Raw genomic sequence first — 25,929 nt, forward strand, 5'->3', positions numbered from 1 at the left:
GGGAAAACGGTGAGTCTTGCTTTACAATCGATGGATGGGGAGGCAAGGGGCCGGAGCTGGTACTAAAAAAAACAACCAAAAAGCAAAAAATAAATAAATAAATAAATAGAAGACGAATAAAGCTGTCTTTAATTTGAAAATTGTCCTTTTTTTTTTCAATTTTTTTTTAAGAAACCGTTTCTTGGAAAAAGACTACAAAATATCCTGCGAAATCGTAAGAATCGTAAAAAGCATGCGAGGCTTGATGCCCGTCACCCTGCGTTGTAGTGTTGAAGCTCGGCTCGTGGTCGGCGGAGACGCGTTTGGGTCCCGGTTCAGATTCAGGAGCTGCGGTAGAATACAATCACGGCCGCCTCCCTGACCACTTGGCGCTATGGCATGTGCTGAGGGCGTGGCCTGGTACATAGAATGGGGGCGTGACGTGTGTTTGAGTCGATGCTGTCTAGTGTCTTCTAGGGGGAGGTTTGAAGGTGTAACTATTTATTTGATCACTGCCACTCTAACGCAAAAGCTATGGACACATTATTGGCACTGCTCCCTCCTTTCTGGAGCCGTCGTTTACCAAATTCAACATGGGGGGTGTTGGGAGAACGAGGTTCATATGGAGAACAGTTAAAATTCAGAAACTATTCACATCTTTTGCACTGTAGTCCTCCAAATAAACAATCTCCTTAGTCCAGCATAGTCCAACGTAATATATTCCATTATACCTTATTATAACCAATATCATTTTAGAGGAAAAAAACAAAAACGACAGTTATATACCTTTTCTGAAATTTGTTTTCATAAGAAAATAAGGGTCCTTTATTCATTCTTCGCAGCAGAGTCAGTTCTCTCAAAGGAGACATTTTAGTGACGGTTTCGAATCTTCAGAGAGCTCCCACAAACCTCTCAATGACTTCTTTGCCCCTTTTCCAGGCTCCACTTCTGCACATGACGGCAGTCTTCATTTTTTTTCTATTAAATAGTATGTGATCAACATATTTAGAATTGTCAAAATAGTCTTTATTCATATTTGCTATTATTATTATTATTATTATTATTATTATTATTATATTATTATTATTCTGGAGAAAATATATCCTGAACAGTGTTAATTGTGCTTTGCCGTCACGCCGCTGACGAGCTTCTTTCTCGAACAGCCGACCTCCCGGGCTGATTGTGTGGGAAGATCAAGTCCTGACCGGTGGAATAGAAACGTTGACTGAGACAGCTGCAGAATCGAGAAAGAATCCAACGGTACTCCATAACACCCGGGGTAGAAAAATAGACGGAAATAGATTGAGAGAATCTTTTTTTTTTTTTTTTTTTTTTTCCCTCCCCTCTCTCTCTCGCTCTGTTCCCACCTTGCCGATCTCCAAATAGTTTGCAAGTTTCAGTGGCGTCATTTCGCACCACGTCCCACTTCAGAGAAACTAGTTCAAAATTTCCATTCATCTTTTATTTTTCTTCCTTTGGACAACATTTTCAGTTTTCCTTGATGCCCCGTTTGGCTTTTTATTTTTATTTTTTTACCCCGCCATCCCGTCGTCTCCTGAGGTTCGGTTCGGTTCGGTATCCCACAAACAGTGGAGCTCCAGCCGATTTGTAGGTCCAGCAAAAAAATCCAAGTGGGGATTCTGTTTGTCATCCAGAAAGAACAGAAGGAAAACCATGACAGAAATGCTGCGGGCGGAGGGGTGGTCAGGCGTGGCTTCCGTGTGTGTGTGTGTGTGTGTGTGTGTGTGTGTGTGTGTGTGTGTGTGTGTGTGTGTGTGTGTGTGTGTGTGTGTGTGTGTGTGTGGTGTGTGGCGTGTGTGTCCTGGGTTTTTCGTTTCTCACAAGAACCAAAGTTTCCACCGGGGATGCTTCTTGGAGTCTGCTTTGGACTTGCGTTTGGGCGTGGAGGTGAAGGCCTCCTGGGCGTAAGGCAGCGAGGAGAAGTGGCCGTCGTCCGTCGGGCACAGCCTCTTCATCAGCGGCTGCAGCTTGTCCTCCTGCTGTTTGAAGTCCAGCTCCACACTGCCGCAAAAGAGAGAGGGCGACAGAATGGAGGAGGGAGGGGAGGGGAAGAGAGGCAGACCCCCGTTAGACACTCCTCTCACACAAAATTCAAGCCTCCTGCTGGGCCAGTGGTGGCGACCGTGTGGGAATATGAGAAACACTCAGGGTGGTGAAAGAGGCGTTAGATACACTCTTTTATCTCTGACATTCCGTGTTGTTGAAATTCCTTCCTTTTTTTTTTTTTTTTTTTTTTTTTTTTTAACTGCTACACCCGACGAAATGGAATGAATACTATCAAGCGCGGGAAAGTCGCGCGGCATTCAATGTCACTTTTTTGGATACCGGAATATAAAAATCCGTGAATCTCCAGAGCATCGCTGAGCCAGAAATAAAAAGGGATACTACAGAGATATTGTCATGTAATTTTCTCCTTGCTGACATGGATTTTTCTTAAAAGCAAGACAGACATTTTTCTATGAAGCCGCATTATGACCTCAAGGAAAAAACCTTGATCATTTGGAGTAGATTTGCATCAAAATCTTTCTGAAATTGATCCAGGAGTGAGAGAATAGCGACGGATAGGTTCTACAATACCAGGGATTGAGAGAGTGTGTTCATATGCGCGTAGTATTGTTCGGGAACCTGTAATGAAGCCAGGGTTCCTTTATCGAGAGTTCCCCCTCTCACTGGGACTGATATTAAAAAGTCTTGTTTTCATCATATTCTTTCTCATTATATTCTCCCCCCCATGGTCTTTTGGGGAAAAAATATCTAGAGTAACAAAGGAGGCATCTTCTACTTATTTGTCACTTATTGTCACATTTCAATGGCAGCACCAGTACCCATCCACATGTCAGGAACCCACATTACTAACAAGTATCTCCTTCCTCCATCAGTCACCCCACCCTCCCTCTCCACCGGCATCCATCCCTCTGGTGACCTACATTGCATTCTCCCTTTTCACCCTCATTTCTTGGGGAAATTCCACCTTCAACCGGATCGCAACTCGGCTCTATTGCTGCTTCCACTCTCGTTCCTGCTTTTTGCATTCCTGTCCTCGGTAATCTGAGAGACGGACCGATTAGCATTGTTCTACTGAAGGATGCCGGATCTCTGGGTGGCGGCTGAACAGTGGAGCGTTTTGGTTTATTAAGTCGGAGATCAGAGGACCAACTTGTGAGCGGCTGAGAGCTCTTCAGAACTTTTTTCAGTTGGTACCGATTTTTCGACCTCACGCCGCACCACACTACACCACAGCACACTACAGCACACCACATCATACCACACCACAGCACAGCACACCACACCATACTGCAGCACACCACTGCACTGCACTACAGCACACCACAGCACACCGCAGCACACCGCACTACAGCACACCGCACTACAGCACACCGCACTACAGCACAGCACACCGCACTACAGCACAGCACACCGCACTGATTCAGGAGCTGCGGTAGAATACAATCACGGCCGCCTCCCTGACCACTTGGCGCTATGGCATGTGCTGAGGGCGTGGCCTGACCCATGGTACATAGAATGGGGGAATGTTGAGTCGATGCTGTCTAGTGTCTTCTAGGGGGAGGTTTGAAGGTGTAGCTTTTTATTTGATCTCCGCCACTCTAACGCAAAAGCTATGGACACATTATTGGCACTGCTCCCTCCCTTCTGGAGCCGTCGTTTACCAAATTCAACATGGAGGGTGTTGGGAGAACAAGGTTCATATGGAGAACAGTTAAAATTCAGAAACTATTCGCATCTTTTGCACTGTAGTCCTCCAAATAAACAAACTCCTTAGTCCAGCATAGTCCAACGTAATATATTCCATTATACCTTATTATAACCAATATCATTTTAGAGGTAAAAAAACAAAAAAACAAAAACTACATTGTTATATACCTTTCTGAAATTTGTTTTCGTAAGAGGGTGATTAGCATTGTTCTACTGAAGGATGCTGGATCCACACCACAATCCACACCGCACTACAGCTCATCACAGCACACCAGGAAAGCACTACAGCACACCACAGCACACCGCACTGCACTACAGCATACCATACCATACCAAACCACACTACAGCACACTGCACCACACTGCACCACACTACAGCACACCACAACACACCATACCACACTACAGCACACCAAAGCATACCGCACCGCATTACAGCACACCACACCATAGCACACCACAGCATCAGCAAAAAGCTAAAGTGCGAATCGCTCAACACTTAAGTTTTGGAGGCTGAACACACACAAATACACAAACAAACACCACAGCCATTCCGCCTCTTAGAGTTGCATGGCTTTATCCGAGGCACTATGGAAGAGGATTTACCGAGGGCAGGTCAAGCGTCCGCATGTGGTATAATCCCGTATCCGTGCTCATCCGACTCCTAGGTTTGGGTTGGCTAAGTACAGTTCAGATTAGGACCTTGGATATAGCAAAGCGTAGATGAGCCTTAATCTGCTGAAACCAGAGTCTTATCGGGGGTAGATTGGCTTGTAGCGGTTTGATCTAGCGTGTGATGTGAAGGGCCACGATTTAGCCCTTGTTCTATTCATTAATGTTTTTTTTTTTCCACACACAAGAGGTTGTCCTTAATTAACTGCATCAAGATAAATCATTTCGAGATTAAAAATACAACAGAAATTCCACTCAAAAGGGCCTTGAGGTAGTCGGCGGTAGTTGAATTTCGAGCAGATAGGTAGGTAGAATGAAAGCAAGTCGACATGAGCTGATTTACAGTTTGGACTGGCATCCAAAGAAGCATTTTTAGTGTAAACGCAAACAACTCGGTTGTCATCCGTTTACTGCCCCGCCAGGATGAATAAAGTATTAGTGTGACAACTCTATTCTCGTTGCGGGGTAGGAGATGGACCGGGAGGCAGGTGGAACAGAAAGCCAGACTGTGCTGAGCGTTGATTCAAACCCTCAATAGAGATGTTCTTTTCAGACAAACATCACACAGCCCGGCAAGGGGAGCCCAGCCTCGCTGTCAGGAGAGTGGGGGAGAGGAAATCAAACATCCAGCAGCTTTTAAGGACTCAATTACCTCAATCTCCCACAGCTGCGTCCCCTGCCAGTTGCCAGTGCTGGTCTCCCCCACCTGCAGATGGTGCCAAAACCACTCCCCACTACCACAATTGTCCTAGATTATCTTGTCTAGTCTTGTCCCGTCTTATGTTGTCTTGACTTGTCTTGTCTTGTCTGGGACTTTGAACATGGGTCTTTGAGCGTTGGGTGCTGAACCCTGACACTCAGCACTTTGTGTTTCCCTGACTCAGGCCTTTCCAAAGAGCACTGAATACTGTTGTTGTTTGCAATTAATCATGAGCTACAGTTTGTTAATTACCCTGCTGTGTGTGTGTGTGTGTGTTTTTCTGTGGCGCTCGTCTTGTGTAAGCGTACCGCGTTAATTAAAGTCTATGCAATTAAAGGTTATCGGTCCGATTTGTAATTCAATACAAAATAAAGAAAAACAAACAGAAAGAAAAGCCAGATAAATAAGCGCATAACAAATTTGATAGATCAACCCCCCCCCGGAGCTGCTTGGCTTCAAAGATTTCTGGGATCCCATGGTGTTTCATTGCGCCGTTGGCATCGTGTCCTTCAGTCCGTCTGCTGCTTAAAGACGACTCTGAACCCTCTGTTCTGAACACTTCTTTAAGCTTAATAGCTGGTTAATACTGCTGGGATACACACACACACACACACACACACACACACACACACACACACACATTGTGGTGGTGTTCTAGCTATTCCCAGCTGTAAAGCCTGTTGTTGTGGTGGTTTCACGGCTGCAGATTACTGTCACATCCAACATGGACCACCAGAGACATTTAGCCTCAACCAACCCGGTATCGCACGTTTTCGTGGTAATAGCCACGAAAATCTATCGACTGAATCGTGTGCCCGAGCACGATTGTCCGACTTTTTTCGTGTTGCACAGAAAGAAATTTAAACCAATGCATTTTGCACCCTCTATTTAGTTATTATAGTATTTATAGTTAGTCGTTTAGTTAATAGTTATTTATACGTCAATACAGCAAAGGGTAAATGCGGTGTATTTTGGATACACAGATCTTTCAGGTTTTTGCTCCAGACCTCCTCAAAAACTAAAACGAACGCGCCACTACGGGGAGGGGGGCCGGGCACGTCCCTGTCCGACAGAGGTCCAGGGCTTCCCTCCGACCTAAGCCTAACCCCTCCCCACACCGCTCCGCACCTCCTCCACTTTTGTCCTGTCTTCTCGTCTCCGCTCCTCTAGAGGGTCGGGTTGGCGTGGATACAGGTTTGATATGAAGCCAAACACTGGACCGTACCGGTCTATACCGATTTTACTGCAGAGCCAAATTTCACAAGCGCGAGTTGCAGCCGGAAACCTTAAGCCGCGGAACCAAACTTTACAAGCGCCTGTCGAGTTCCACCCGGAAGCCATGGGCAAGTTAGCAACATGCTCAGCTAAGCTCCAGCTGATTGAGTCAGTCTCGCTGTGGCGAGTGCAAATGAGTCGGACACACAGGGGCGAGAAGACCTGCCTGCTTCTTTAAAATCAGCCATGTGGGAAAATATCCGGTTCTAAGTGAACTACGACAGGTATGGAGAGCGAGGGATGGATGGGACGAGGACGGTGTTGTTCCACAGTTGTAGGGTACTGTGTGTGTGTGTGTGTGTGTGTGTGTGTGTGTGTGTGTGTGCGTGTGCGTTGTGTGTGTGTGTGTGGAAACGGATTGAAACCCTCCTCCCAATTCACACTTTTTAATCTTTTATTATTATGCTGTATATTAAAAGTCTAGAACCAGAATATAAGACGACACCACTTTTTCAGACGTATTTCCCTGAAAAAAAAACCCTGTCTTATATTCGGGTCAATACGGTAATTTGGCAGAACGTCGCATGATGACAAACGCCGGTTCAGTCGGTTTGCATAAAATCAAACCGGTTCAGGCTCGTGCTCCGGACCGGACCTTCCTCTCCTCTCCCTACCTCCCTCCTCTTGTCCCCTCTCTCCTCTCTCCTTGTCCTCCCTCTCAGTTCCTCGGTTATCGCCTCTCTTCTCCTCTTTTCCTTCCCTTCCTCGTCCCCTCTCTCCTCCTCTCCTCTTATCTTTGTGCCTCCATTCATCTCCTTTCCCCTCATCCCCTCGCCCTCTCCCCTGTCAGGGAGGGACGTACCATCTTTGGCTTTGTTCCGACGAGTAGATTAGATTAGACCCCTCATTTATCGATCAGCTTAATGTTCTATTTTATTTCAAATTACATTAATTCATTTTTTGACCAATTTGACCAACAAGATAATAATACGATCATCTATTAATTATCTCCAAATTATATATGTGTGTGTGTGTGTGTGTGTGTGTGTGTGTGTATATATATATAAAAACTCCAAATCTCCAGATTCCCATTTGTTCGGTTTTACATACCGCACTGGCTGATGGGTACATTAAAATTTTCAGCAACTCACGCACGCGGGGGTAGCCAATAAGGGGAGCTAGAGGGCAGAGCTGAAGTTAACTATCATTACGTTGGCGGTCAAGGTATCATTTGCAATGGTTTCTGGGATGGGTAGCTCCTTTTTATGTACACATTCATCCATCTTTGCCTTTTTTTTCCATTTTCCAATTTTCTTTTTCCCCCGGATCAAATGATTTATGGTCATGATTCATCTGGTAGTTGGTCGGTGTGGTTCCGGAGCGGGTCAAAAAGTCAGCGGTCACTGTTGAGCTCTATAACCAGACAATATTACAATATTTATAGCACAAAAATGAGGCTACACGTACAGTATGTCATAAATAAACTCCACTTAGGAGGACAGTGTATTAATTATATTACATCATATACTGTTGATGTTAGAACAGTTTAAGTGTGAACCCGACAGAATCCTATAACTCCTCGAGATGCGGTTTCTTGCTGTCGGGTTCCTATTTCATTTGTGTTTTATTTAACCTTTAACCTTGACCACGGTAGACACACTGAGATTGAATCTCTTATCCAAGAGACCAACACACACACACACACACACACACACACACACACACACACACACACCCCACAAAGCAGTACATACAGTATTTTAGCAGTGGGCAGATTTATGACGCCGAGGCCACACGGCAGGATCAGATTGAAGGCTTCCCTGAATGAAACTCGCTGCTCTCCCGTCAGCGCCCCATCGCTGGTCGGTTCGTCAGCGGAATCGTGGCAAAGCTCGAGTCGAGTTGCGTTTCGGGGGTTTCGGGGCGGTTTTTCCAGAACAGCCTAATTTGAACGAGAAATGCCGGCGCACAGGAGAGAAAGGCTTCCGTTCTTCGAAAGGAAAAAAAACAAAACGTGTGCTCTCCGTGATGAAAGATTTATTAGTTGCTCACGGCTCGCGGGTGTTCCGCCGTTGCACTTTTGTGTGTTCAGTGACGCGGCCCTTTGAATTCTTTTCCCCTCCTCTTTTATTTTGGGCCAAAAGGGAAAAGTTAAAGTTATCGGCATTTTGGGTTTTCCTGGGCCGGCGTGTCCCCAGAGCGAGGCGGTGGATCGGGAGAAAACAAAGAAGACATTTTCAGTCGACAACCTCTCCACTGCCCTCGCTGCGCCCTCCCTCCATCTTCCCCTCCCTTTATCTCCCCCTCGGTCTTTCTTGCTGTCTATTTTTCTCTCTCTTTCTCTCTCTCTCTCTCTCCTCGGATAGAACTCCATCAAACTATTCAACCTCATTTTAGCTGATGCACCTCAGGGTCTCGCCGTGTGTTAATCTCTAGTTTTCTCTTCCAGTCTGCTCTTTTCGCACATTCTCTTTATTTTATTGAAAAAAAAAATCATTTTTTTACATTGGGTCGAGAATTTGATCCCTGAACTGTCCCCCTGACAGAGATTCACTCTTGTTGCTATGGTAACCAAGCATGGCTCCACGCCGGAGAAGATCTTTCTTGCATCACACAAAATAAAAACGAGCCTGTAGTCGCCCCCAAAATCTTTTTTCTTTTAAAATGCAGGTCAATGCAGTGTGAGGACCAATCAGAGAACGGCTGACGTCCTTCGTGGCCAACGGTGTTGTCGCCCCCCCCCCCATCCCCCACCCCCCCCTTCCTAATCCGTTGCCATAGTCACCACTCAAACCAATCTCCCCGTTTGATCGGCACATTAGCGCGTATCAACACAACGCGAGGGAAAATGGGATTACCAGGATTCCAGATGTACAATGCATCTGGTTGATTCGCGACTTGAAACTGGCGCTTGAAATGAGTGTAATGCTTTTTTTTTTTTTTTTTTTTTTTTTAAATCCCTTCTAATGCCCTTCTAATTCCACAACACTTTCTAGCCGTCTGTCTCTCTCTTTCTCTCTCTCTCTCTCTCTCTCTCTCCCCCTCTCTCTCTCCTTGATGCCCATCATCCCATCGGGGCAGGGGCATTACACATTACACATTACGATAATCTCGTCACCCCTTTGCCGGCGTATCCGCAACCTTTTCTCTCATGTCGAGGGCCCTCAATTTAATTCGCGTTCGGCCACGGACGGCCCTTGGATATGAGTTATTGTCTCTGGGATCCCCGATCGGAGAAGATTTGTATCGTTAGTTACGATTTATTCCAAAATGTATGCGACCAGTAGAGTGAGGGAAAAAACTGTGACCAACGCAGTCGTTGTCCTGCATTCTCTAATGGTGCTCAACTCTTAAACCATATTATAGTGAAGTTCAGCTCTTTAACCATTTTGCAGGGAACCCATCTGGAGCCTCTTGAAGGGGCCCCCGGAGGTTCCCGGACCCCGCGTTTTCGAACCGCTGATAAACGCGATGCGCACGGCACTTTAAAGGTTTTCGGAGCAACTCGGCTGTCAAGACGAGACAGTCTCTTTTTTTTTTCTTTTTTTTTTGGTTTGGTTTGTTTTGTTGTTTTACTTATAGTCATCCCAAATTGTCGATACCGAGGTATTCCTCCGAAAACATTGTGATGTTTGATTTTCGTGAATACATTGGCAAGCCCAAAAGTACAGTGTACGGTGAAGTGACCCGTGCGGAGTATCGATCCAGGAGCGTTGTTACGCTGGGCCGAGGGCCTGGAGATGACGGCCATTACTCTCGGACTCATTGATTGTGTGTGTGTGTGTGTGTGTGTGTGTGTGTGTGTGTGTTTGTGTGTGTGGGTGTGTGTGTGTGTGCGTGCGTGCGTGCGTGTGGCGGGCTCCACACGGGGGGGGTCGCATTACCATGATTTATGGTTCCATTATGTCTGCTGTGATCACAAGAGGGCACACACACACACACACACGTGCACACACATTAAGGTGGAGCTGTCACAGTTATTACATAATCACCCGATTGCAATCATATGAGCCCACCGCCATCATTTTGCCCAATCGTTAAAGATTCCATCATTTAACGTACGTTTTCATGCAAATGGCGAGGGAGTTCCAACGCAATGTGAGAAAAATTGCAACAGATATAATTAATTTGGTTTTTCCATCTTTTGAGTTGAGCCCCACCTGCGTTTTTTTTTTTTTAATTGTTTAACGCCGATGAATGGCTCTGGTTCAAAAAGGTGGGTGTGCGTTATTGAAATCCTTAGTTTATTAAGCATAAACCAAAAATCATCTCCACGACCGACTACAGACGGAAGCGGCTGCGGAGCGCTCCCTTGCGTTTTCCCGCCGTGGCTCCGGCAGCTCCTTCTCCCGTGTTCCTCCACCTCCGGAGAGGTTGGCTTCACGGAGATCTGTGTAATTAGATTGCCTTTTAATCCGCCCGCCTGCCTGAATGCGACCGCTATATTTGATTCTGTGTCCAATCAGCCCGATTTCACCGTGCCAAGCCCGAGCCTCTCGGGGGGGCGGCTCCGGTCAATGGGAAGAGAACATCCGGAGAATACGAATGTTTCTGCTCTTTTTTTTTTTTTTTTTTTTTCTTCTTCTTCTCTGTTTTCTTCAGGTTTGAAACCCTGCCAGGTGCAGATGAGGTTTGTCAAAGCAAATGACGAGCCCTCCCACCTCGAATCGACTTTCTTTCTTTTTTTTCCCCTCTGCCGGGCGAAAGAATTTGAGCGGACAGTTTTTGGAACTCGGGAGCTCTAACCCGGGGGGTTAATGTGAAGTCGGCACTTAGAAGGGAGGTTAAATCGGTTAGAGGGTTAAATGAAATACATTCATCCCGGAGTAGAGATGCGTACATGAAATCTGTGAATACGAGACTGAGACATCCAGTCATGCGGTGTGTGGCGTTATCACCGGTCGTAAAGGATAATAACATGTCCTGACTTTTGGGACGCGACACGGGCTGCGGACACATCCATCCGTCTGCCGTTTTCACGCGATGGCCAAGAATCGCTTCGACGCGGGGGGGTTTTCGGGGCGTTTCTCGGAGCTCCTCAAGCGGCGGCCTTCAGGGCCCGCGAAGACGGAATGACACAACCGGTATCGGGAACCAGAAGAAGGCGGGCGGTGTGGAGCTCCTGTGTTTTTTTGGGGTTTTTTTGTTAGTTTTTTTTTGGACTGGAATGACTGTTTTACTGACTCAAACATCTTTCAGCTCCCTCCTGTTAAAGGGAAAAAAAAACGAAAAAAAAAACAAGAACATCTGTCCCTCTCCATCTCCACCAGTCACCGCGCATCCAACCCAAACTTCTCGGCAGCTGCGGGGAGACGCGGTGCGGTAGCCGCCGTGTTTTATTATGTTGTGTGTTATCACTTTATTGTCGAATATGGGTCCTTTATTCTCTCTCCCTACCGCCCGCAGTAATGTGGGCCTCCTGCCAATACTTACAGTCAAAACACTCCACACATTTCGGTACCATCCCCTCCACCCCCTCCAGCGCTGAAATCAAAGCGAACTGCGCCCCCGTCGGTCCCGCTCTTTCTTTTTTTTTTTAGGAGTCAGTTGACGTTTCTGGAGGCTCATCGATTAATGAGAATAGCGGTTTTAATTGCTCTGGCGTGGCAAAGCGCCAACCGAGTGTGTGGTGTTGAATTCCTCCAAAAACATCTTTCTCACTTTACTCCTTTGGTGCATTTTTTCGGCCGTCGTCCCACCGCGTCGCAGGGCAACACCGGTGGTGTTGCAGGGTAAACGGCACAAAAGCTCAATGTTTAAGTCGCCGGTTTGACCGAAACGATCAATGTTGGGTCAAGGCGTCATTTGGGGAAAACATTTCATAGATATAATTTGGGTCATCCGGTAGGTCTACAGGGGGCTGGCGCGGGCGTGCAGTGACAGCATCTCGTGAGATTTTCACCTCTCGGTGTTCTCTGCGGCAGGGGTGCGCTTTTGGCCTTTTGGCCGCTTTCGGCTGAGAGAGAGAGAGAGAGACAGACAGACAGCGGCAGAGCAGTGTGCAAATGTCAACATGTCCCAGAGTTCTCATTAACAGCATCTACATTAGTCTCACACACACACACACACACACACACACACACACACACACACACACACACACACACACACACACACACACACACAGAGACAGACAGACAGACATATAGACAGACACATACAGACACATACACACACACAGACAGACACATACAGACACATACACAGACACACGCACACACACATAGACAGACACATACACAGACACACACAGACACATACACACACAGACGGTCAGACACACACATACACAGACACACACACACACAAACACACACACAGACAGACAGACAGACACACAGACACAAACATACATACACACACACACACACACACACACACACATATACACACACACATATACATACACACACACACACACGCACACCTATACACACACACACATATACACACATCCACATAGACAGAAACACACAAACAAATACAGACACACACACACACACACACACACACATACACACTCCTCAGCTCCAGCCTCCTCTTTCAACAGAAGAGGTGACAGTCTCCCTTGCTTGAATTGTCATCAGAGGAGAGAGAAATCGGCCACTAACCTGTAAATAATACACGCGCTGTTCCGACACGTGTCGCAGTTGGCCGTGTCCTGTCCAGTTCGATAGGAGAGTCTGTCGGGGAAGATAATAGTTGTGAATGAGTAATTACAGAACTTGTTAAGCCCCCCCCCCTGTTATCAGAGATGGTGGCGGTGGAGCCTGGAGCCGGGGATGGGGGGGGCTCGTGTCTCCCATTAGCTGTGGCTTCGCTGATGGCACACCAGATAAAAGCAACGGGGGGGTGGGGCGGCACGGCACAAGACCCCTCAAAGCAGCAGCTCCTCCCATTTTTCCACCGTCAAGTAAAAGCCAAAAAAACAACAAAAACACAAAAAAACATTTCTGGATCTATGTAATTTGGACTATTTGGGTTCTTTTATTTTTATTTTTTTATTTTTTATTTTTTTTACGCTGCCAAAAAAACATTGGCTTACCGAAATCTCAGCTTATAGACTTATGTAAAACACAGATCGGATCACTGATCCCCCCCCCCCCTGTTGTAATTAAGAGGCGTTGTGATGCGTTGGCTTATCCCGGCGCAGTAACGCTCCATCCACGCTCGGACTGAGTTAATTTTTCGCGACCTTGAAACTCGATACGCCGTCTAATCGCCCGCCACCCGCTGCAGTTTATGATTGTTTTTTTTTTTTTGTTTTTTTTCATTTTTTTGAGGCGAAAGGGATGAAAACGATGCTTTTTGTTTCACGCACGTGTGTTTTGCGCGCATCGAACGTCTTTTTACGTCCGCTTGGGCTCCGCCGTCGGCTGACCCTGAAACCAAACTGTTGCCGTGCACGGTGCACGCACCGCAGCTCCCTGCGCCGCCGGGGACCACTTAAGACAAGGTGACGTCCATAAAAGGCACTATTTGCTTGCACGCGCCAAAGACTCAATGGCTTTCTGATTGGGTTAGCATGTGGTAATGTGTATATAGATCACCGGTAAGTGCCTCTCCGTGTAATTAATGGCGTATTTCCACCAGGCGTGAGGTGGCCTCACTTCACCGAGCGCACGGGAATCAAGGCCGCGCTTGTTGGTTTTTATGGTTTTATGGGGGCCCCGCGTTTATGACTTTTTCGCCGGATTCGGGACGCGGGCTCTGTCGAGGCGCGTAACCGCTGTGTCAACGTTTCCCGCCAAACGCATGGGATGCCGTATCCAATTTGAGAAAGCGCACACTTCGGAGACTGCGGGGCTGCGAATGACTGCTTGTCGCAATAAGTCGTTTAGGCCGCCTCGCTTCTGTCGGCTTATTTCGTACCCAGGGGAACGTATGCCCTCAATCAGTCACGACCTTGCACACAATTGCACAGTTAAACACCTACTATCTACCCACTACACCCATCCTACTTTTGAAAGCCTCCGCGGAAATTCACCGTAACCTTTTTTCATTCCCTTTTCCGGGAGCAAGGAGTAATCCTTTTTTTTTTATTATTATTATTATTTTTCTATTTCCTTATTAGCTTAGTCCGCCTCCATATCATCTTGTGTCCCTCCCCGTGGAATTACAGCACGAGGACCTGTGCCACGGCGAAGGCCGAACGTTATTATACTGATGGCAATAAAGAGTGGAAAGATTTTAGAGAAAGCAAAGTGCATCAAGGCCAGCGGCTGGGATCTAAACTCGCGCTCGCACCCCCCGTGCAGCAACGGCAGCCACGGCAGCCGGTGACCTCCCCTCATTACAGCCACTGCGCTCCCACCCTCGCTAAGCACTTCTCATTGTGTCGCGGACGGCGCCGGAGCAGAGACGTGCTGCAGCTTATGCCCCCGCTGCAGGCGTTTGTCACGCCGCGAGAACAGAACAGTGCGGTGCCGCATTCAAGCACCAGTAGAAATTAAAACGCTGACGTAAATCCCAACCCCTCCGTCTTTTACAGTATCTGGACAGTACCCATCGGCACGCGAGCGCCGCCGACGTCAACATCGTCCTTGCGGCTCTTCCGGGATGGGGGTGAGCAGAGGGACGCGGGCCGGGATTTGCTGGCGTGGTGTTGACCGTCGGAGGGAAGGGGGGGGTTTCTGCCTTTGGGGAGCGCCCCGTATGTAATTAAAGGGTGTGTCGGCGAAACCTAGCCGAGGCCGGCGGAGGAGAAGTGACCCCCATAATGCAGCGCGGCGGGGAAGGTCGCACCCGCCCTCACTTTTATGTCCAGATGGTCCGATCAATAGGTGCTGATGGGGGTGTGCAGGCAACTGTGTCCCGTCCTCTCAGCTGCTCCTTCTTATTCTCTCGCTCTCGCCCTCCCTCTCCCTCTCCTGCTCTCTCTCTCTATTTCTCTCTCTCTCCGGGGTTGATAAGGGAGAGCAGAGCTCATTTCGACCAGCCACCCAGAGGAGAGCAACGTCCAACAGTGCCATTAACAATATATTTATACAGCCGCCCCCTCTAGTGCTACAAGGTGAGCCCTCCCAAAGGTCACTGTGTGTGTGTGTGTGTGTGTGTGTGTGTGTGTGTGCGTGTGCGTGCGCGCGTGCGTGCGTGCGTGGATCAGAGAAGCATAGGCAGTACGCGCGCACGTACAGACACACGCACAAGCACACACAAAAGAGCTCTTGGCAGCCCAGCTGTCAACAAGTTCTCATGAGTGTGATTAATTGGAGCAGCCCTTCTGACATTACTTGATGATGCAGCAACTGTATTTCCCGTCTCCCTTTTGTCGGAAACGCGTCCAGAGATGCACTCTATGCGATGGAAGGCGTGCCGTGGCGTCGTGGCACTTGAGCTTCCGTGAGGGGACGTTGAGGCCCGTTCTTGACCGGGTTCTCGCCCCTGCGTTGCCTGGCCGCGAGACTTCTCTCAGGCTTCGGTCAAAGGAGAGCCATGTTCTTTTGCCTGTTCCAGTAATCGCTTAAGAGCTGGTCGGCATTCTGTTCATACAGGAACCCAGCGCCGTGAGGACCCCACCCTTCTCCACCTTACAGTCTTTGATTTTTGAGCAATGTTTCTGCAGTAGCTGGTTATGAGTGTGGAGGACTCCAGCGCTTGTTTTCCCCCTCATCAAGTACAGTCAGCGAGAGCCCCTGTGTTACATCCCAGTAGCACACGAGGAAGCGTCTTCCCTCTATGAAACATGTCATGCATGCCCACAGATAAAAATACGCCAAGCAAAGAGATTTCCCCGCAAGAAAAATGAATGTCATATAACCTGAGCAGTAATATAACAGATGTAATTGCGGTCACAATTCACCTATAGCCCGCGGGTGCGCCAATTTGTTTGTGCCGGTGACATTTATGTGACGGGAGAGCAGAATTAATGTCGTGTGACAAAGGCGGAATCTGAATTTCTGCTTACCTCGCCGAAATGAATAACAAAATAAATAAACGGCATGCGCGGTAAATCCGACACGCGTACGACGATTAAACCGCTCGGTGACTTCGCGAAATCTAGGCGTGTGACCGGGCGACCCCTAGAGCCGGAGAGTGTTGCACGCCCGGCGTCGGGGGCCGGATCGGGCTCGGGGGCGGCGGGCCCCCTTTTGTTCCCTTTCCCCCTCGCGGACACAGTCCTCCCGTCTGGTAAGACTGCACGCTCCACACACTGTAGACTATGGCTCCCCACGTAGGCCCTCTCCACATAGACACTTAGTTTTCTCACTTGCATATACATTTTTTGAGCAGTTCTCGGATACACCCATGATGGTCATCTCATCACAGATTAAGGGACTAAGCTTGGTCACTCATTGGATTTTTATTTTTTACAGATCAACTTTATTATGAAGAGTTGGTCCCATAGATTCAGCAGCAGCTCTGTTTACCTTCACGAGTATGACTTGTGTGTGTGTGTGTGTGCGTGTGTGCGTGCGTGCGTGCGTGCGTGCGTGCGTGCGTGCGTGCGTGCGTGTGCGTGCGTGTGTGTGTGTGTGTGTGTGTGTGTGTGTGTGTGTGTGTGTGTGTGTGTGTGTGTGTGTGTGTGTGTGTGTGTGTGTGTGTGTGTGTGTGTGTGCGTGCGTGCGTGCGTGCGTGCGTGCGTGTGTGTGTGCGCGCGCGCGCATTTTCGTTATCCCCCCTCAGTTTTGGCCTCCAAGTTGGTATCTGATGTTGATTATTTGGATTCTCACTCAGTATCTCACAGCACTGGCCCAAACAGATAGGGATCTGAGTGCCAGGCCACAGCAATTCACTCAACAAATTGGCCATTTTGTTTGTCCTATCCCTTTGGAAAGACAATTCTCTTTTTCAGCTGGCTGGATGCTATCTGGAGCCCCTTTGTGTATATTTGATTTCCATCAGACAGCGAAGGGCTTTTTCACAGGCCACAGCTTTTACATAGAGGTCTTGGAATCACCAGACGAATGTTATGTAGCACAGCTGAAAAAGGGCAACTACCAAATGTATAGTTCATTCGGAGCAGCAAGACAACCTCCGTGGTCCCTCCTTCTTGCTTTTTAATTCATATTTTCCTCCGACATATTTCTTCCAGTTATGTAAATTCATGTATCTAAAAAAAAAAAAAAAAAAGGCAGGGCATTGCATCTAGGTTAAATCGGAAAGATATCCAATAATAACACTGCCATAGATGCGTTTACTGTGGCAGACAGTGTACTTGTACTATGTAGTTGTACTATGCCTGATCAAACCACTTGGGCCAAATTGAGTGAGGTGATCATCTAAGTACTGGGGCTACGCAATGGTTGCACTGAGCTACTGGATAGGAAGTCACAAGAGGACAGTGTACTCTAAAAGTGCAGCGTGGAGGTGTGTGTCCAGGTAGAAGATGAGACTCATCACCTTGCCGGCAAACAATTTTTATTTTATTTTTTTCACAAAATGCATTAAAAGCCTGCCTCGCTCCAGGTGTCGCAGTAGAGGCCCTGTGATAAGTGCTGGCGTACGAACACACAGACCTACTGATGTCCCCAAGCTGTTGAAAAACTATATTGCATCATATTAAGCAGTGACTTGCACTACTCATGCTGGATGATTAATGATTTTATGATTCCTTAATTTAACCCCTAGAATTAGACGATATTAACCACCGGATTTAAACCATGTCCTTAAACCATTTCTTTGACTCGTCTCTTAGGTCTCTTGATTGAGATATTTTACATGGATGAGTGAATCTCAAAAATGCTGTCAAGAAACACATGCTGAGCAAACCAATTACTTACCCCTCTCGATGGGCCTCTCCCTTCTCCAGCTCCTGGATGACTCCCAGCAGCACCTTGATGGTCTCCTGGCTGGAACTGATCATGTTCTCCATGGCCTGTAGCTGTGCTTTAACATCCCCTTCCTGAGTCACAGGCACTATTTGCTTGCAGACCTCCCCTGAGGCCGGGTCTGACGTCGTCCTAACAGCTTCCCCGACGCCGCAAGGCGACAGAGGCTCCTCCATCGCTCCGAGAGGCCGGGCCGAGAATTGTCCGATGTGGCACTGCGCCTGCGTTGTACAACCCCCGCCTGCACGTGGCAATGTCTGAGACTGCAGCCCGTTGAGCTGCAAGCCTTTCTTTCGCTTGCTCCTCACAGACGGGCTATCCAGGCACTCCACCTGCGTGAGGGAGTTCCAGGCGATAGGGCCTGTGACCTTGGACACCCTGTCCGGCAGGGTCCGCGACGAGCCCTCCTCGAGGTTGAGCAGCTGCCTCTTGGCTGAGCGCTCAATGTCAGCGTCCCTGTGTTGTAATCCTGTCCTGGGTTTGGAAGGGACGCTGCAGAGCTGGTAGTCGGCCGGCGATCCGGCTCCTCGAGGTGTGTCCGGAAGGCAGTCTGTGTCCGCAGAGCAGCTCAGCAGAAGAGAGTCCGAGCACAGGCCGTCAGGTGCAGTGTGCTGCTCTACTGTGGCGATGCACTCATTAGTATGGAGCAGAGCCCTGGTCTTGCGGATTCGACTTCCCCCGCAGGCTCCTTCCTCCTCCTCTTCGTCGTCATCTAAGCCCTGCTCCGCCGCCTGGGACTGCTTCACCTCCATTACAAAGCCGTTGTTCTGACCTTTATAACTTTCCACCGACGCCACATGTTTAAAGGTGTGGCCTTTCTTGCGCTCGAAGGGGAAGGTCTGGTAGCGTTTCTTCAAATCGGGGGAAGTCTGCACCCCTGTACTCTTGGTAACGTTGGGGATGGAGCGGCGGGCGGGGACGGTCATGTATTTGCGGTACGCAACTTTGTACGAGAGGGGCTTTCCGGCCTTACCGGCCGCCTGCAGTGCCGCCTCACGCTGCTCATTCTGCGCCTCGCAGATGTCCTTGAAGCGGACCTGCAGGGCTTTGTTCCTCTTCCTCACCTGCCGGCTGGCTTCCAGGGAATACTTAACCTCTAGTGCCTGCGAAGCGGAGGGGGAGGGCACCGCCTCGGAGTCGGACTCAGAGTTGGTGAGCATGCATCTGCCGCCCTCTTTGCTCACCATGGTTCCTGGGAGGAGGGGAGAGAGGCACAGTGTTAATTGCTGCTAATAAAAGGCAAAGAGAGTGCTCATCCTGGTTGCTCACTCCCCCACCAGGGAGCTAAGGCAGAAAGGAGGTGGCCTGGGCGATAATATAATCAATATGATTTAGCATTGCTATTTTTTGACGGATATCATTGCTCAATGCATATGTATTAGCGTAAATAAATCATTTTAATACTATTTATTTTTGTCAAACGATCCCCTACTTCTGTAAATGGAGATACATAGAATATCACAGAAAAACAGAAGGTATCGCAGCGCACTGATTTAATGGATGCTTAAAATTTCCAAAGGTGCATATTATCCAACCTTGGGGAATAAAAACGAAACGCCACCATCTGGCATCCGTCGTCGCGGCTTGGCAGTCGTCGTGTGTGCTTGCCAATCCTTCTGATTTTATTTACTGGGAACACTGCAGGAGTAAAGGCTTTAACATGCCCTACAAAAAAATAATCCGAACAGATTTCCGTGATGCCTCTCTAATCTTGCTCTCTGTGAAACTGATGACACCAATTTCAGAGGCCTCGCCACTTGTTAATTATTTGCGGCGAATGCATCCCGGTCCCCCGTCCCCGAGTCAGAAGTGTCAGTGTGTCACTTTCGTTAGAGGGGGCTTTAGCTGTGCTTGGGACCACTTTTGTCTGCCTGCTACCTCTAACTGCACCGCCGTAGCAAACACACTGACAAGCCCAAACACACAAGCACTCTCGCTGACATAGTCGCGCACAGCCACAGCCAGTCATCAGTAGTCATGTAGCATATGACTGCAATTCCACAGCTTACTGCCGTGACTCATTCTGCTCTGCACAACCCGGCGCAACCAGGCAAAGTTTCTTCCATCTGCCGGCGCCCCGGTGCCCTTTCCCTGTGATGCTCCGATAATGTGCTTATTTTCCTTCATGTGCATTTTTCCAATTAAATGTGCGGGAGATTAGAACGCCACGCAGGCACACCTGCCCTCCGCCAGCGCCGCCAATAAGGAAAGACTTCCCCGGCAGGGAGAATCAGTTATCCTTCTCTCGCCGCAACAGGTTGGATGGGCTCCGCGCGGCATCAAGTTTGCCTCCACGGCTTTGACAGATGTAGAACTCGCCGTCTGCCTCCGGATTTGCGACGAGCCAACACTTCACACAATCACATGCGTAGATACTGAGTAAGATAGGACAATTATCCCGCTCAGCCTAGCTGCTGCGGCTGCTCGCCGTCGCAGGTTTGTTTACCTGGGAGCGACGAGGTGGACGTCTCATCTTTAGTTTTGCCTCTATCAAATTATGATCTCTGCTCTCTGTGTTATTCAATTAAAGTGCGCCGGCGATGCCGATACGTTAGCGGAGCAATTGGCATCTACCTCTGCGCGCTATCTGCAGGAGACTCGCTCTTCCCTGCATCTAATCTGCAGACATTAATAACGGGCTGAGGAGCTTGTTACGGACGCAAACGTCGCGCGCGCGCTCAAATTGGGGCGGTCGACGCGCACGGGCACGCACGCGGACGCACAAACAAAAGGTCCACGCGTCACCCGAATGCATGCCCGGAGCTGCGTCACCTGCTTCAAGGCCTTGAGCCACGGACAGACACTGCATCAAGGCTACTTAAGTCCCTACAGTACGGTGCCTAGTAATGGTCTAGTGCAAACACAGACGCGGAGTTGCATAATATCTGAGCTCAAATAGGGTGCACTGATTTAAATAGCCTTTTGATTTGTGTGTGTGTGATGCTGTGCGTGCTTGACTATTAATCACAAAGACTATTTACCCAATTAAGAATGGAACGGGATCCAATGCTCTTTGTCACTGACAGCAGACAAACGATCTTCAACGCCGGTGGAAAAAATCCCCGCACTAATTTACAACGTCACACGTGATGACTTTAACACGGAGAGGAAAAGGGCAGGGGGGGAATAAAAAACCTATTGACTTGGTTGGAAGAGGGAATGTATACGTGCACAATTAAGACGTAAAGGTTAGCGTCCTGCTTTCCGACATAGTAACTGCCACGCCGGTCCCCGCGGTGGGGAGGCATAGCGGAGCAGTAGTATTAAAGCAGTAAAGGGAAGGTTTTACGGTTACTTAACCTGGGTGCCCAAATTATTTAATTACGGCTAATTAAGTTTTGGACACTAATTATGTCATGGCCTGGTGTATTTTTGTGGCTTTTTTTTTTTTCACGGCAGTGCTGCTGACGAGGCTGGGATCTGCTTTCCCTGAGGCTGGCTGATCTATCCACACGTTTGTTTTACTGGGTGACATTTTGAATAGAAGATTAAAACCTTACAGTGTTTTTCCTCTCTTTCAAATTAGGTCAGTGTTGACTTTATGAATAGTTATAGGTTGTGATCACTGGCTCTGAATTAAACATTGCTGCTCATTATGGCCCCACAGTGTTCTATCAGTTTCGTCTATTTTCTCGATTAAAGTCCCTATGTGTTCTGAGAAAGTCTGACCACAGAAAAATGTGTTATTAACCACCCAGACAAATTTGAATGATTAAAGAAATCCTATAGTATATAATAGTATATAAATTAGGTTTCAGAACCCGTGAAGAGGAAAAAAAAAAAAGGCGGTTCCCTCTGAGACTTTGGGGGCGTGTCCTCTGAAGGCCCAAAACCCATGACCGAGCCGAAAGAACGAGCTTTAGCCCCGCCCAAAAAATCCGGAACACAAAAATTGGTGCGAAAACAGTTGAGCGGTCTAACTCCGCAAATTCAGTACTACAACGTTGAGTCTTTTCACACGTTTTTAGCGTTTGCTTTCTCCCGTGAATAATGTGTTTAGAAGCAAATCTCTGAACTCACTTTACAGGGACTCATCTGATTTAAAAAAAAAAAAAAAAAAAAAAAAAAAAAAAAAAAAAAACAATGTTAAAAATGATATGATGGTTGTTATGAGGAATGTTATTTATTCTGCTTCAAAGCACACGCCGATCGCCCGTCTTTCCTTACTGTGACTCCACCCCCCCCACCCCCAAGACGCGAGCAATGAATACAAATTCAGGGCGGCGTATCCTGACGGGAAGCAGTTCTTATCGGTTTTGACATTCAAACACTGCAAGGTGAGTGATGTGTCTCCTTGCACTGAAGATCTGATTTGTTACCCACTCGCTTTGGGTGCGGGTGACTGGGGTGGCGGCTCGCCCCGCACCCACTCCCCCGGCTGCCGCGGGGCAGGAACACCAGCCCCGCGGCCCCTCTTGCACAAGCAGCGTGACTCATCGCGGAGAGCCGTGACAGCTGACCCCGTTTAGGGTGAGTCTTTTTATAGGGGCAGGTTGTATCGCTGCCCAATCGGAGAAGACCCACAGCAGCCCTCACATGCAGGTCTCTGTGCATTTAGGGCTGTGCACCTCTCCCTTATGAAATGATCCCAGACCTATCTCTGTACATGGGCTAACATACGATTCAGGGACGATACATTTTAATACGGAATGATTCCATGCGAATGTTGACATTGTCCCCATTATAAATGAAAATAAGCCAATTTTATAAAAGTATATCTTAAATATCAGATCATTTCTGTTTTGTATTTTTGGCAATTTATAGCCAAACTAATTTTATATATATATAGATATGTATATATGTATATATATGTATGTATATATGTATATATATGTATATATATGTATGTATATATGTATGTATGTGTATATATATGTATGTATATATGTATGTATATATGTATGTATGTGTATATATATGTATGTATGTGTATATATATATGTATGTATGTGTGTATGTATGTGTGTATGTATATTGTGTGTGTGTGTGTGTGTGTGTGACATTTTAATTGTTTTTATTTTATTTTTTTTAACCCTTATGATCTGTACTGAAGTGCGCCAAACATCACCATAATTCACCACCACCAAATTCCGAGCATATGTAAACGTACCTGGTGAAAATAAACTGATTCTGATTCTAAAAGTGGCATTGCTTACTTTCAAATAGATATTTTTCATAAAGAAAACAGTCCCAAGTATTCATGGTGGGGTTCATGGTGCAGTTAGATCCACCCAGGCGGTGCGCGTATCGATGGAGTCGCACCTTTAACGTTGAAAACCGGTTTCCGATTCACATCTGACCTGGTTTCACATGCGCAGCTCACTCGGGCATCATCCTCCCGGCGCGGTAGCCCGCGGTTAAGGTCACATCTAGGGATTTGGCTAGACCGCACATTTGTCACATCCACTAGAACAATATGTGCTAAGCAGACGAGTGTGTTTGAGTGCATCTGGGCGATGCTAAGTGGACATGAGAGCCTATTAAGCGCCACGTCCGCCCGTGAAGAGGTCCTCTGCTAAATCACCCGTTCTTTCGAGCGCCGCGGTGCCGCGAGGACGAGCCGCCGCGCTGCGGCCGCGCAACTCGTTTTCCTTTAAAGTTAAAAAAAAAAAAAAGTGGCGGTGACGGGCAAAGCACCTGCACATTCCATGCCAACATACCTTGAATGAATAAATGGCTTCTCATTACTTTGTTTTACTTTGAAACGCCAACGCGTGTGACTCAGCGCTATCATGAATGGCAGTTGCCTTACTTAACTCTCGGCCGCCGCTGCGGAAACGTTCGGAGCTTGAAAGTTCGGCGTCCATCTAAATCTTTACAGCGGGTTCAAGCCCGACTACCATATCTCATCCATGAAAGACAAAGTCTGTTCATGGATGATGCGTCAAATTCAGCACTGTGAAAGTAGAGCCCGAGAGGACCTCTTGTTTATATGTTCAGATGACATTTCAGAACCTCAGTTTCTCACCTTTGACGTCACTCAAAGGTTAAATGACGGCCGGCGCCCCACAGCCTTACGTGTGTTCAGACTCTCGTTTGGTCGGCACGTCCGACTTTGCTCGGTAAATGTGAAGCCGCCTCGCTTTTTGGCGGGCTACGGCACCTTTGGGAATGCAAACTCTTTTCCCTCCTCCGCTTACAATGGAACCGACAGCCTCTTTGCTCTGCGAAATCGCAGGGGAAGCAGCCTGCTTCCGGAGCCCGTTTTTTGCCGTTTTTACACGCCGGCGCAGCCCCGCCTTGCTTCCGATGCCGCCTTGGCAAAGTGGTGCGCGGAGGAGGTATGGCCAGAAAGTGTCCGCCCCCGCCTGTAATCCCGCCCCGCCCACTGGCAATCACGTGAGGCCCCCTTCGAGCCTCGGACGAGGTCGGCCTCTCAAGAATGCAGCGGTTGCGCGGTGCGCGGACGCCGTTCACGCGTCGTAAACGCGCCCGCTGACACAGCTCAGCGTACGCCCGGTCGTATCGTGAGCGCAATGGACGGGGCGTCAACGCCGAGCGTGGAGTGGTGGCGCGGAGCCGGGGCGTGTTCAGGAATATCAGAGGCACGTTGGGTTGACACCAAGTGCTACAAATCCTTTGTCAGTAAATGGGAGCTTAACGCCCTAAGATGTGTTGAGGACCGGAGGGGAGGGGGAGGGATTTACGGGATTGTTTTCGAGCAATGTCTGTTCACAGATTTTCACGTCACTCGGGATGTCATCTTCCAGGCGTCGTGATCGTTATATTTGAGTCCACCCCCCCCCCCCCCGCGCATATTTGTGAAACTCAATGACGTTGAAATGCGCTTTTAAAATTAGTATTTATGTCGTATATGTTTATTCCTAGAATTATTTTGCTGTGAACACATGACAGATGTGACATATGTGCAATCTGCTCCTCTGCTGGTGTGTTGATGAGGTTTGCACACCGGCACATCGCGCAATCTCTTGATAGCGTAGGGTCTACGCCGGTGCAGGGGGCATGACACCTGCAAGGCGTCGATGTGGCTCGGTTTGGTGTTGGCCGCGACCAGCGAGGGGTCCGTTACGTTTGGCCTCGTACAGAACCACACCTCGCGGTCAATAATCAACGTGCGTTACACTTTAGTCCAAAGTTAAAATAAGCACTTTTGGTGGGTGGTATCCCACCGCCGCACATCACAGTCACGCACGTCACGACCAAACCTTCTCAAGGAATAAGTAGCGCTCCGTGACCATGTGCTCGCCTCACGCCCGCCTTTTGAACTGCAGCTTTCTTTCAGTCCATTTTTCCCCGCGCGTCACATTGAGGCGGCTTCGTGCAGAAATTCATTGTTTGGGCCTGAAGCCCCGGCGGGTCTCCCAGGAACGAGGGGGAAGAGCGATGAATTTCACAGCCGGTCCAAAGTCCATACATCACAGAACACTGGCCCGATAGAGATCGCACCTCAACAATGGATGTGCGCTGCGGAGGCAGTCTGCACTAATCAGAATGCACCGGCTTACTCTTTCCCTTTCTCTGCTACTGTTCTTCTGTTTATGCTATCATTCTCTCTCTCTCTCGCTCTGGCACCTAGATAGGCTAAGATTTCTAAGCTGCCGAGCAACCGCAGAACAACCCCCCTGCCGCTCTCAAATTCCTCCGAGACAGGCGGCTTCCCTGGCTAAGGAGCTACGCAACTGAGCGCGCGCGTACACGCACGGCCCTGACGTCTTTTTCTGTGATGGAAAATGAGCAGGAGAGGACCAGAAACGAGGGCGAGAGAGAAGGGAGAGACGCCGTCCCGCCGCGCCCCCCGGTGTTCGGAGATCGGGGAGCGCCGTGGGTAAAATTGACGGGCGACGGAGGGGTCGGCGGAAGGTAAAGGGATTGTTCTCCGCGCCCGACTGGCGACGG

At 48.4% G+C, this 25,929-nt stretch overlaps 2 protein-coding genes across 3 annotated transcripts in view; one reads left to right on the forward strand and one right to left on the reverse strand.

The window, feature by feature from the left end:
* The window catches only part of dock1 (dedicator of cytokinesis 1), a 191,977-nt gene that overhangs the window by 94,891 nt on the left and 71,157 nt on the right, over positions 1–25,929 (forward strand). The gene's annotated exons all lie outside the window — the stretch shown is intronic.
* insyn2a (inhibitory synaptic factor 2A) lies at positions 1,818–19,259 on the reverse strand (the record flags this gene model as incomplete). The annotated part of the gene is made up of 3 exons (XM_080021826.1): positions 1,818–2,001; positions 12,913–12,984; positions 18,025–19,259. The coding sequence occupies 3 exons, from the start codon at positions 19,257–19,259 to the stop codon at positions 1,818–1,820; spliced, it is 1,491 nt and encodes a 496-aa protein (XP_079877952.1).

This window comes from Zeus faber (genome assembly GCF_960531495.2).
Source record: "Zeus faber genome assembly, chromosome: 20".
Classification (NCBI taxonomy): Eukaryota; Metazoa; Chordata; class Actinopteri; order Zeiformes; family Zeidae; genus Zeus; species Zeus faber.